General features: G+C 37.8%; 1 protein-coding gene across 2 annotated transcripts in view; it reads right to left on the bottom strand.

Annotated features, from left to right (window-relative positions):
- Positions 1-10,493, bottom strand: part of LOC135449450 (gamma-aminobutyric acid receptor subunit pi-like) — a 37,228-nt gene extending 26,735 nt beyond the window's left edge. The window contains exons 1-2 of one of the 2 annotated variants that reach the window (XM_064716485.1): positions 10,409-10,493; positions 5,003-5,106 (exon numbers count right to left, since the gene is read on the bottom strand). In XM_064716485.1, coding sequence (XP_064572555.1) covers positions 5,003-5,106; positions 10,409-10,464 — 160 coding nt within the window. In that variant the 5' untranslated portion in view covers positions 10,465-10,493. Of the gene's footprint in view, positions 1-5,002; positions 5,107-5,652; positions 5,728-10,408 lie in introns of those variants that run through there. The other variant, XM_064716486.1, reaches the window with a different exon arrangement.
- Positions 10,494-12,831: the final 2,338 nt, after the last annotated feature.

Genomic DNA, 12,831 nt, shown 5'->3' with positions numbered 1-12,831 from the left:
TCTAATAGCTTCCTAGAAAACTCATTTTGTCCCTCTGATTGCCAGCTTTGTTTGGAGTATACCAGAATTCTTATATAATGCTTAGAATTTTTTTTCAGTGCATTTAACTTCCCGCCACAAGACATTTTTCTTGACAAATAGTTACATGAAGAAAGTGGACAGACCTTCTGACAGATCTCAACTGTAATTCTTGATTTGAAGGCATGAGAAGACAGACCCATTTCTAGCACAAATCAATTTCAATCCTATTTGTTTACATCAATAACTCTTAGACGTTGATGCTGCTTTGCTGGTACAGTTTGTGGACAAGACAAAAATTGGTGGGGACCATGTTAACAACAGCTTGTTAAATCATTTGTCAAAACCCCCATGTTTCCATACAGCCAAATGCAAGCAATTAATGTGGGGACAAATAAGACAGGCAGCACACAGAGGACAGGAAACCATCTTGGCAAGCAGTGCCTTTGAGAAGGATTTAGACGCTGTCACAGATAATCATTTTAACATGCTCTTTCCATCCTATGCTTTGGCAGCAGCATTATTACAAAGGGGAGTAATGCACAGAATTAAGTTATCTTGCAATCTATTCTGTATTGGCAAGACTGTATGGCTGTGACAAGATTCATTTTCCACATTTGAATAAAATGTGCAAACAGCATACACAGCGAAAAATATTCCAAAATACAAAAAAATCTCAAATCTTGTAACATAAAAATCAAGGAGCATTGTTTACTCAGCTCCTCAAAGAGAAGTCAGAAAGGTGACTTGTCCAATGTCAGAAAATGCATGCAGTAGTTAGTTGTGCACATTGTTTAGCAAAGCAAAGATCCCAGTTTGTGGAAGCTGGAGACAACAGGAAACTTCAAATAAATTGATCTTTTACTATCTGAACAAAAGCACCATTTATAATTTAGAATCTCTGGAGCTAAGTCTTTGGAGGGAACCCTGCTGAAAACCAAAACCCAAACTGTCCTGCATGCAGGAACATGGGTTGGGTGGCAATCAGATGCTCTTTGTGTGTCTTCTGGGAAAAGAAGGAAAATCTCCATTACCATGTCTATGCTGAAGTTTATTTACATATTCTGGGCTTTTCGCTTTTCTCTAAAGGACTAGATGCTAGCTTAAAATAGTCCTTAGATGATATTTATTTGATATTTCTTTCTCATGTACCCTGAGAGTTTGCCTCCCTAGACTGAAGGGTGTTAGACACAGCTAACATTCTGATGTCTCATTTGTACACTTCTGAAGACTAAAATGCCTTCATCTAATTACATTCATAGAACTTAATATAAACAACATTTGAGGGGGAAAAAACCCATGATGACAGGTCTTAGACAGAAGGTTGGACCCAAAAACTTTATTTGCTTTAATTTAAAACTTGTCTATGAGATGTATTACTCATTATGAAATGAAGGAAAATAATCTTTTAAATGTGATTTAGAATAACTGATTTAAGCATGACACTTTTCTGTACCACTTGAAAGCAGCTTCCATATTCAAATATACTTAGCTGTGACCTTTTCCTAGTATCTCTCTTTTTAATTAGAACACTTAAATTATCACATTCAATCACAGAACAAAATCTATTTGTATAAAATTATTTACAAGATTTTATGCATCCCTTAACAACCCTGTGAACCTAATCCAAGGCTCACTGAAGTCTGCAGGAATTGCTCATTAATTCAGAGAGTTTGGCACAGCACAAAAAGTTATAAAATTGATCTACATGGTTCCAGCAGAAAACCTGAGGTAGAAATCAAGTTGTATTGCTGAGATAAAGTAGCAGGGTTATGTAGCACATTTAAGGGAAATAACTGTTGATTTTTAAATCCCTTATGCCAGCTTTTCTATAGAAGTATTCCATAAATATCTGTAATGGTAGGATAGATATTATTATACTGAGGAATAATATCTACTAACATTAATATAGGAGCATTTCATATTCCAGTCCAAAGAATGGCTAAAATCGTTCCAGATCAGGGGTTTGGGGTTTTTTAATTAGTAATTGCACCTATCTGCTCAACTTATAAAGACTTGCCTGATGAACCAACTCAAAGAGGAACACTGAAGTGCTATAGATAAGGAAACAGAACATTCTTAATAGCAACATTCAGATGAGGGCTGAGCTAAATAACCAGTGCAGCTGAGATTCCTCTGTGCCAGCAGCGTCTGAAGCACCCTCACAATGCGGCAGCTGGTACATGGTATGTGCCACCCACCATGTGGGTGTATGGACAAACACAGAACACTCAGCCAGTTTTACCTCTCTGCAGACCTCTGACACACTAAGGCTGCTTTCAACTAACCCAACTTTGGGCGCCCAATTTCAGCGCTTGGAGATGGGAAGGGCAGTCTGTGTTGCACAAAAATGGCAACGTTTGTGCAGCCAGTCTGGAGGGGTGACTGTGCAGGAGGAGATGGCCAAAGGTGAGATAAACCCAGAATTAAAGTCTAGGAAAGCAGGAGATTCACTCCATGCAAGGAAAGGAGAAGACAGTTTTTATGTTGCTATGCAGTCATTAGACTCAAATGAAAAAGATCTTCATATTCCCCTTGTTAATGGCACTACCCGAGCTGGGGTATGTGGTTGGGACATTTCCAGTCATCTGCCAGCCCTAGCACAAAGACCAAACACAAATTAATAAGCAAATGGAGGGCTTATTAAACAAAAAAAATTATGAGCTGCCATAAATTTTATTTATCTAGTAAATATTTCTGGTTTTTCTGGCTTTAGGAGAAAGGAACTGTCATTTTATGAACATTTGCTTGTACCTAACTTTCTTTTTAGGACTAAAACCCCATTTTGCTAAATATTAAGGAGCTCAGTGCCACTTGAGTAAAGCCAGTCACCAAGAACAGACACAAGGTACGCCAGCTGCAGGCAAAAAACCACAGTGTAAACCAGGAAAATACTACATGGAACAAAGCTAGCATAGCTGAGGTCACAGAAATAAATAAATTCCACAGGTTTGTTAAGCTGAGGACTTAGCTGGTTTGCTAGCTCTGCTTCTGAGAAGAGCAATAGCTTCTCCTGGGCCTGACTCTCGGGCAAAGTGTAGCCCACCCTGCCAGTAACAGAGAGGGGTCAGGACCAGGCTGATCCCACTCCCCAGCCCATGCACACCTTCCTCTATGACAGGGAAAGTGATCCCCAGTGATCTCACAAAAAGCTACAGGTTCAAAAATAAAGAGAAGCATTGCCTGAGTCATCCTAGCTCAAATTATTCCTACAAAGAAAGTAATTTCTCACAAAACCACCAACCCTGTGTTTAGAAGCGGCATCAATAAAATGTATTTTTTTCAGAGTGTCATCTCATTCCTTCAGCACTGGAGCTAATAAGGATCCATCAGAGGTTTCTGAGGCAGAGTTTGCATGCCTGAGCTGCAGTGAGCACTGGCAGAGATGCTGGCACTGTCTGGAGGTGTGAGACTGGCTCTGTGTGACAGACTCAGTCTGTGCCCAAGCTCCTCTGGGATTTCTGGGCACACCCAGGGAGCTCTTAGCATCCCTCTGAACAAAACACCCAGACAAAAAAATAACTGTAGCCTTGCTGCAATACAACAGCTGAGGCAAAGATGGAGAAAAGGGAGATTTGTAACTCAAATATGCTTTACGGTAGGTCTTAATTGCTATTACAGGATTTTGAAATGAGACTCTGCTGTCTACCCAAGCACACTCATCATGGCAGTGCCAACATATCTCTAGTACTATCATGAGGTAATGAATAAAATATATTAATGGCCACTGAACACAGTTATTTTACATTATGCATCATCTCCAATGAGGAAGAGTTGTTAGTTTATTTATTAAAGTTACTTTTATTTTGCTGTCAGTCTCCTTAGGGCATTAAATATTTTATAGCAGTTTTATCATCAGCTAAGATAATTACAATAAAAAAACCTGATGAAATCGTTTTCCTCTTTTTCTTCAACCTAAAATACAGGTATATCTTAAAATTATTATAAATGGATCCAGAAACAGCACATGATGTGGAACATCCATACTGAACCAGGTATTTGGATGGCAAGAGGTAACAGTAGGGTCTTAGAAGCTCATTAGTCAATCAATTTTTTAAGTAGGATACAAAGGGATATAGATATTTCATTTGCACTCACACCTCTAGCATTTCCAAACATCCAGCTTAAGGTCTATAATTCACACTATAAGTTTATTTCCTGACAGACACATGGTGCTGAGCCTCTTTTCAACATTCAGAATATTTTCTTCTTCAGTGTTCTGCACTTTCTCCAGGACAAGTTCTTCCCACCACTTCATAACTCCTCAGTACTTCTGATACACCCAATAGCCTGACTCAAATAAGAAGGTTTTTCACTGAGATTTCAGGTGTCTGACTGCACTGCAGGGCAGAAAAATCAGCCTTGATGCAGTAGACTCTGTGGCTCTTCCAATCTGGTGACCATTGGTTTCTGATGCAGGGAACTGACATTTTTTATTCATTTTCCCTTTTCAATTCATTTCCCCCCCACAATTTTCAGTAAATCTGTTCAGTGACCTTTAAGACCTGAGGCAAGAATCATTTATTAAATAATTCTCTTGCAATCTCTACTATATGCTGAGGCATATAGTACTTTGCATAGTAACAAGATTTGCCTGTGCTGTTCTGAACAGCTTGATATATAAAGCTTTCAAATCTTTAATCAAAGCTTTTTATAGCTATTATTTAGGAAATTAGAGGAAATTATGCTTTTAAATAGGTAAGATGTTACAGCATATTTCATGAAGACACACATACAATGATAGTCAAGTTTTCTAACAGTCTGAAAGTTTAGCTTGCAAATACTTGGAAAATACAAGTTTCACCTTGGGCCACAAAAGCTATTAAACTCCATCTTATTATATCACAGAACATATATAATCAGATCAGTGGCTGGCAGATATCAGAGGAAAAAAGTACAGAAAAACCCATTTAGTCTCACTGCTGAATTTTAGACACCACATTATGTTATGACTCAGTCTTATTGAAAGAGCTTTTCTACTTACTATCAAAAAATGGACGTAGATACTTGTTGTACCCTTTTATGATTTTTTGTATTGTTGGAGGTAGAATTTCACTTTTTCCTTCAGCTTCAGGAATTTGTATGGACCTAAAAGGAATTGAAAATGAGGATATTTTAAAAGGGCATAATAAAAAAGAAATCAAAAAAATATCAGGTTTCATAATCTGTATTTGTCTCTTATTGGAAAAAAATCTCTTTTGTACCTTAGAGTTCATTCTTTCTTTTTATACCATAAAGTCTAAGTCTATTTCTTTTTATGCCTTAAATTCTATTATTTCTTAACATTCCACCTGAGAAACAATCTTCTTTAATACTTTATCTGTAAACAAGGCATTATGGTTATAATCTGGGAATGTGGAAGGGATGCTGGTTGTTTATTTCATCATTTAAAATAAAGCTTCTTTTTACATAATGAAATACATTATATTTAGGTCTCAGAGACAGAAACCAGCCTCAGAGACCAGTGCATAAAAACACTTAAAATCCTGCTTTCACAACACAATTTTTAAACAGGCTACAGAAATAATCCTGTTGAGCAAAATCAGTAAAGCACAATGAGAATTCAAGTACTTCCTCTGCTCAGAAACAGCTACAAATACAATCCATAAAAGTGATATATAAACAACTACAAACCCTTTCTGCCTAACCCCAAAGGTGAGCACCCCAAGACCCTGAGCAGGGTGCGCCCTTCAGAAATTACAGCACAAATGGTAACAACTACTTGTTCCCAATGATTTGAGAAAGGTGTGGTATGAATTATGAAGGTGAGAACCAAACAATTAATTGCCTTAGTGAGGCCAGCTGGCAGAGGCACTGTCTCTGCTGATGGAGATCAGACACCTATATAAACCACCAGGAGAAGGGTCTGGGGATTTTAATCCTTGCTCTGGGAATTACTGGCCCCTAAAAATGACCAGCTCTCCAACAGGAGGTGCAAGAGCTGTAGTGATTTGCTCCTAGAGAGAAGAATCTAAGCATAGACCATTAGGTAAGGGGCTACCAGTGTTTTGTGGTCTTCCCCTATAGTGCTAAATCTTCACTGAATTTCTTAGTGTTGGTTCTTTCTGGAGCTGCTCCTGAGAACTCTGCTTTCTCTTCTGCATTGTATTTCTGGGTCTCTTGGAGCTTTACAAAGCTTGATATTTTCATTTTAATTTTGCTGTTTCCGAGAAAGCTTGAGTTGTTTTGTCAGGACACTGAGACACCAGGAATAATCCAGCATCTTAAACTGGAAAAGCTTACATGCTAAGATGATCTCACTGAGTGCACGTGGCCAAATCACACTGTGGTTTTAAATGTGGTGTCCACTGGCTTGAAAACTGCTATTGCTGTATAATTTTTTATTCACCAGATCCTATTGCCACAGAAATAGCTGTTTCTCATTAGCTGCCTTATAACACAAATATCTTAGCTCTTTTAATGTTTTAATTTTTTTCCTTTATTTTTTCCCTGTTTTTTATTTCTATATTGCCAAAGAACGATGTTGTTACTTAAGTATACCCTTGAGAAATGCCAGCATTGAAATAAGGGAAGTTTCTCCTGTAAGTTTTTTCCTAAAGAAACAAACAGTCATGTTAAATTGAGATGTGACTATAAATAAGAAGGCCAGTTTTATGTTGCATAGAGGTGTTAAAATTGGAAATGCATTTGACTGTAATTAATTTCTTAAATACTGTTCTTGGAATAGATATCTCTCCTTTTGTAATTTACATATAAATTTTAGCTAAGTGTTCAGTGAGCTGCATGAGCTTAATTTCACAGCTTTACTGGATTGTTCTTGAATAAGTTTTACACGTTGTGAAATGTTAAAGGAAAACTTGTTTCTTTTCTACTGTTAGGGTATATCATTATTCTGCCAGTCAATCTGCAATTGCAGAGGGGCCTAGTTCATTATCATTAACTCTATTTTCCAAAATATATCTTTAAAATTTTTATGGAAGTCCTTCCTTTAAATGACCTGTGATAATTCATAATTTTCCTCATTAACACATGATGTGTAGCCTCGTATCACTGGCCTTTTGAGATTTATGGCTAAGTAAGCCTGGTAAAGCTGTAGTGCTGTAATTGAGGCTGTGAATTGAAGAGGCATGGTCCCCTGTGTGCAGTTTGGCCATAAAACCTTAGAGAAGTCCTAGCACAGCAAGCCAGCAAGTGAAAGGAACCTGGGGCCTCCTAAATGTGAGTGTGAGCTGTTAAACCAAAGCTGTCACCAACCTGCTGACTTTGGGACACTCAGAGGCAGGTGGTCAGTGGTGAGAGACAAGGAACCTACAGAGGTTCTGTGCCCTAAGCAGTCTGGGGTTTCTGTGTTTTAAGGGATGGTGCCCTGTTCCTTTACAGCGCTCTTTGATCCACGTGCTCCATTCCCAGCTCAGGCACCGTGAGCTCACAGCTGCACACACTCGCAAAGGAAAAATCTGAGACTCATTCCACTCCTCCATCTGCATCTTCTCATCACTGCACTTAAGCTTCTCCTTTAACCAATATTTGTGTTGCTATATTTATGTTTCATAGTTAAGGGAAGCTGTTTAAGTTCCTCCATTTTCTTAATGTATGTGAAATGCCTTGGCATGCCTTTGAGCCTGGAATTGCCTTGCAACAGGTGCTCCAGCAACTGTGGTGTGAACAGGCTTTTACAGAAAAAAACCTGAGCATATAATTATTTTTCAGCTGAGACTATCTGCCTGTTCTGGGCTGTTAATGCATAATAAATGCTTTAACTCAGAGGTTCAATGCCCTCTGGTTGCTTTTATAAAAGCAAATTTTTATTTATTTATTTTTCTAAGTCATTCTTGAGCTCAAAAACTGACAATTTTCATGAGTTTGGCTAAACTTGAAAGGTACAACAACTGTTTGTTATTTAAGGTACTTTCAAGTCCGTGTCTTAACAGAATGGGGTAACTGGAAGGGAAAAAAGGAACATTTGCCCTAAACAGTAGTATATATCATTTATTTAGGCATAAGTGCAGTCTAGACACATGTATGAGAATATTTTCTCTGGCTATTTTTTGTCAGAAGATATGTATCATGAAAGCATGAAAGAGACAGAAACACCTTAGAACTGCAAGAAGATAAACAAAATGCCAGATACAGTTTGAACAAGCTTCTGAAACACTCCCCCCAGGAAAACAAGAATAAAAAAAGCTTTTTTGCAGGCAATTCACTGACAGGCGAAAGGCTTACAGATGCAAATAAAGTAGTTATTTGTGGTTTCATACCTTTGCTCAATGATATGGAGGTTTATGGTCTTTGCAGATAAACTGTAGCAAAATCCACATCACTGATTAATTCTCTGCTTTGAAATGGACAGTACTGTCGCCATTCTTTTTTTGGTTAAATGGTGAGGTTGAAATTAGCATCATGTTACCAGGCACAAGAACAAACAGTGAAATACCATAAATGCTTTTGAGCTCAAGCAAAAAAAAAAAAATGAACATTTCATAGAATTCTGACTCCATAAACCTAGGCTAGCATTCTTTATGTTAAAAACACCCTATCTGAAACAAATGGGAACCCTTCTTCAGACCAAATAGCATTCATTCATTTAAGCTGATTCCTGAAAATGATCAGTTTGCCTCAATTTTTTTATTACTAATTTAAAAAAAAATGGGAAAGAAGTCATCCAGGCAACAGATTTTAATAGTAAAAAGGGGGCCATGTTGTGATTGTAATGTAATTTAATGTTAAGTGAAGTGAAGAGGTGTCATTCAGGCAGTGAGAGATAGAAAGGGAAAAAACAACCCCATACCATTACTGACTGTAAATTATTCAGTAAAAAAAAAAGCTCTCTTCACATGTTAGGCAGAGCTTTTCCAAGTGGAATATCTAAGGGACCACTTGGCAAAAAATCATGGTCCTTGTTTTGGGTGCACCTCAGCCCTTGGGTTTTGTTTAGAAATATTTCTCTGTTTCAGTGCCAAGCAGGACAGGTTTTGTCCTAAACAGCACTTTCACAAACCCCTCCTGATCTGTGCACTGGAAAAATGCATTTTTGAACCCAAGCATCATCTTGTGTGTGAGATAACCCTGGGCCAGAGCTGTGTCTGGATTTGGGTACAACAGACACACAGCTCAGTGCTGTGCCCTTGTACCCAGGCACTCTCACAGGTGCTGTGTGTGCCCTCACCCCCATGGATGAACTCAGGAATGAACCCCCCGTGCTTCTGCACACTCACAGCCTCATGAAGCTGCCGGAGGATTCACAAAGCCTGTCTGATACTAATGAAATGTGTGCCACAGGCTGAGCTCCTGGGGGAATTTTGCCTCCTTTTAATTTAGATACTTCTGAAGTTGTTGGTCTTTTAGCAGTGTTTTATTATGGCTAAGCCATGAGCCACCCACTCATTATAGCATGGCAAGTCACAGCTGATGAGGAAAGAAGGTGGAATTAGAGCAAGTGCATGTTTTGCACAAAGACCCCTCTATAGGAATGGAGAAGATGGGGGAAGTTGATGCTTTAAACTTATTTTCTGGGGATTGTTCCACCTTTTCACACTACTAAGAGAAAGCTTTATCTAAATGAGTGTTTGCACACCCACCTGAGTTAAAGCTCAGATAGAATCTTACCCTGAGGAATCTACTGTGAGATGAAGTAGGTTAGGCAATTCTAGATAAAGAATTGGCTCACAGACTTTAAATACTTCTGATGAAAGTAGTGATGAGAATGTTTAACCTGTCCATGCTTACATTTTCTTATTGGAATTACTTAAAGAATATTTTTGCCCCTTTTTATAGAAGGAATATATTTTAAGTGCTCCATCTCTATATTTTTCTGTCATAGCAGCTGCACTGTTAGAAGTGCCATGTGTAGCCAGAGGGGATAATTTTCACTTTCCAGCATAAGGCAACTCAGATTTCCTACAGACTTTACAATTTCATAACAGAGAATAAAAAAACAATTTTTAAAATAGATATTTCTTTTTAAGATACTCTCCTTTTAGTGCACAGTGATGATTTTACTATCTCAAGCTTGCAGTAAATCTAGGTGGACTGTGAGCTTCTGTCCTAGGGCAAGGCACTATGCTCCAGGCAAGGTCTGTGTGCCCATCTGAATTTGTTAAGCAAACCTGATACAATACTCACTTTGTTACCCAGTAATCCTTTATTTGCGGGTTCATATGCTTCATAAATTCCATTCTTTTTCTCCCTCATCAATCTTTCCAATTAAAAAAAAAAAATCTGTCAAGGCAGCTGAGATTCATGAAGCTCAGTCCTGTGTTTCTGTTAATACCCAGGTTCTTTAATTTTTGTAAGAGGCAAGATTCAAATGCCAAGAAGATTTTACTTTTTTACCTTGTCAAATATGTCTCTAATTGTAAGTAAGTTGATTATAAACCAACTGATATAATAATATATTGAAGAAATAATCTTTTTAGCAAATACTTCTTACCTACAGAACAGCAATAGAAAAAGGGCTCTGAAACTGCAGCAGTTAAGAATGCACATTGTCACAAATTCTTTCAGAAGTTCTTGTAGCTCCTAAAAAAACAAAAGGTGCAGAGTTAATGTTTTACAGCACATATGCATTCCTAATACATGAATTTTTCCAAAGGTTTTAAACACTAAAGATATTGTATCTTGAATAGCTTCTTCTAGTGTATTACTAAATATCTACATAAATTTTTTTAAAATCTCAAAACTTTAAAAAAAAAGAGTTGGCATCAGGATTAATTTAACTAACCAAAAGAAGCTCCATTCCATTATACTACAGCTCTTTCATTTTTGCCTCTGTCCTTTAAATATTAGGAAAAGTAATTGCTGTGAAAAATAATGTAATCCTGTGCACCCTCATGCTTGTGAGTGCATCTCTGGCATATCAGTGTCCCTTCTTAAGGGACAATACATGACCCCATCTTAGAAGACAGAGCTATTTAAGAGCAATCTCTATGGTACATGCATAGCATCAATACCACTGGTATGTAACTTTGGTCATCTTTTTGTTAATGAGAAAAAATGAAATTTTAGGCTTCTATGCCTAGCAATTTAAAAAATCCTTTGTATATAAGTCATATATAGCCATCCACATTCATGAGAATGTTTGGCTGAGGCAAGATGTCTTTTCTGAATGGGATTGCTTTGCTTTTGTCAGTATGATTCACATCCATAATGGTTATTTTAAGAAATCTGTCAGCTCTGTAATCCATTTCTGGATGAAAAGAGTATCAATCCATAGTGTAATGCAGTCATGCAACAGATCTGAAATGCACAGACTGTGCGCACTTTTCCTGTATTTCAGCAGAGTACACAAACCTTATTTGTAAGACTTGCTTCAAAACTCTAAAAAAACCCTACATATCAGGAATGCTACTTATCCAGAATCTGTAAGACAATTGTTAAATGTTAATAAACGCAAATGAAATATCTTTTTTAGGTTTCACGAAGGAGCAATCAAACATAACACTTTCAGTGTCCAGCATGAGTTTTGCAGGAGAATCTTGCACTTCAATTTCCCACTAAACTGCTAATTTAAATAACTTCAAGTTTCACAGCCTGAAACTTTGTTTCACTGTTCTTTAGTGACCAATGTAAAATGCCAGAAAGCTTTTTGAAAACCAAAGTAATTTTTCTTTCAGTCTACAGCTCCAGTAAGAGCAAAACTTGTGGTATTTACCTAAATTAATGTCATGCAAATGGGATATGACTTTTATGTAACAGTGAAGTGACAAAATAACTTGTTAATGTCTCCAAAGAAAAAGGAAAACCATTTCAATGGCTTTTTAAACAAGCAAACATTCTCAGCATCTTGGCTACTTTAAGCATACACCAGCCTGGTAAATATTAATGTCAAAATAAATCATACACTCCTCCTGACTTCCCCAGAAAATCATGCATGAGACATTAAGAGAGCTGGTAATAGGAAAAAACAGCACAAATGAGCAGATGGTGTTGTCAGAACATTGCTCTCTCCGTGCTGATTCTGTAGCACTCCTGGTGCAGATCGTGGGATCTCTTTTGCGTATCTCATTTTGGGTTTGGATGCTTTCTACATTCATTATCTTTATCTCACAGGAAAATATGCTAAAAATAAAAAGCCTCTTACTGACTTTATAAGTACTTCAAAAAGCTGCTTTTATATTTAGCTTTTGAATTGCTACTATGAGCTCCTAATACGACTGAAGATCCTTTATAAAGAGATTAAGGAAACCTATGGATATTTCTGTACTTGTTTGGGTTTCATTTTTACAGTACTGAAGATGAAAAGGAGTGAGCTTATTACTGATTTCTTTCTAAAGCAACTGATTTACCTTCAGTCCTTAACCAATGTCCAAGGTAGCAATTTTATGGGAGGGTGGTGTGGAGAATTTTGGTCTTTCACAAATCATAGGTCAAATCCATCCTATGGTACATGGATTACTTTTGTATGCTCGGGAAAAGAGAGCATGGAGGTAACAGAAGGGAGAAGATCTCTTACCTCTGTGCAAGAAACACGAGTCAAGAGATCCAATTGCCATGTCAGCTGGCTTGCCCTCACTGCAGAGGGACACTGCATGCCAGCCAAGGGACAGAACTGGGTAACTGCTGGAGCCCTAAGCTGTTTCACAGATAATACTTAAGTTGGATATAAATCTCTGTTGCATGTGTGTACATGCTTGCAGGCACGCACACGTTCTCCCTGCTGCCCCTTTCTTAGGGGGCTTGGTTTGCTCTGCTGAAGAGCCTCCTCTTGGCATGTCTGCACATCTGGACCTTTCCTGTCACACATTTCTTTATCAAAGGCTACACATTCACAGCAAGGTTCCTTCCTGTATGCATGTATGTACGGAACTACTGGTATTTAACTCTAGTTCAGCCAAACCCATAATATTTTTCTCT

This window comes from Zonotrichia leucophrys, chromosome 6 (genome assembly GCF_028769735.1).
Source record: "Zonotrichia leucophrys gambelii isolate GWCS_2022_RI chromosome 6, RI_Zleu_2.0, whole genome shotgun sequence".
In the NCBI taxonomy this organism is placed as follows: domain Eukaryota; kingdom Metazoa; phylum Chordata; class Aves; order Passeriformes; family Passerellidae; genus Zonotrichia; species Zonotrichia leucophrys.
Note: the sequence above shows the minus strand (reverse complement) of the source record. Positions and strands in the feature narration are given on the sequence as shown.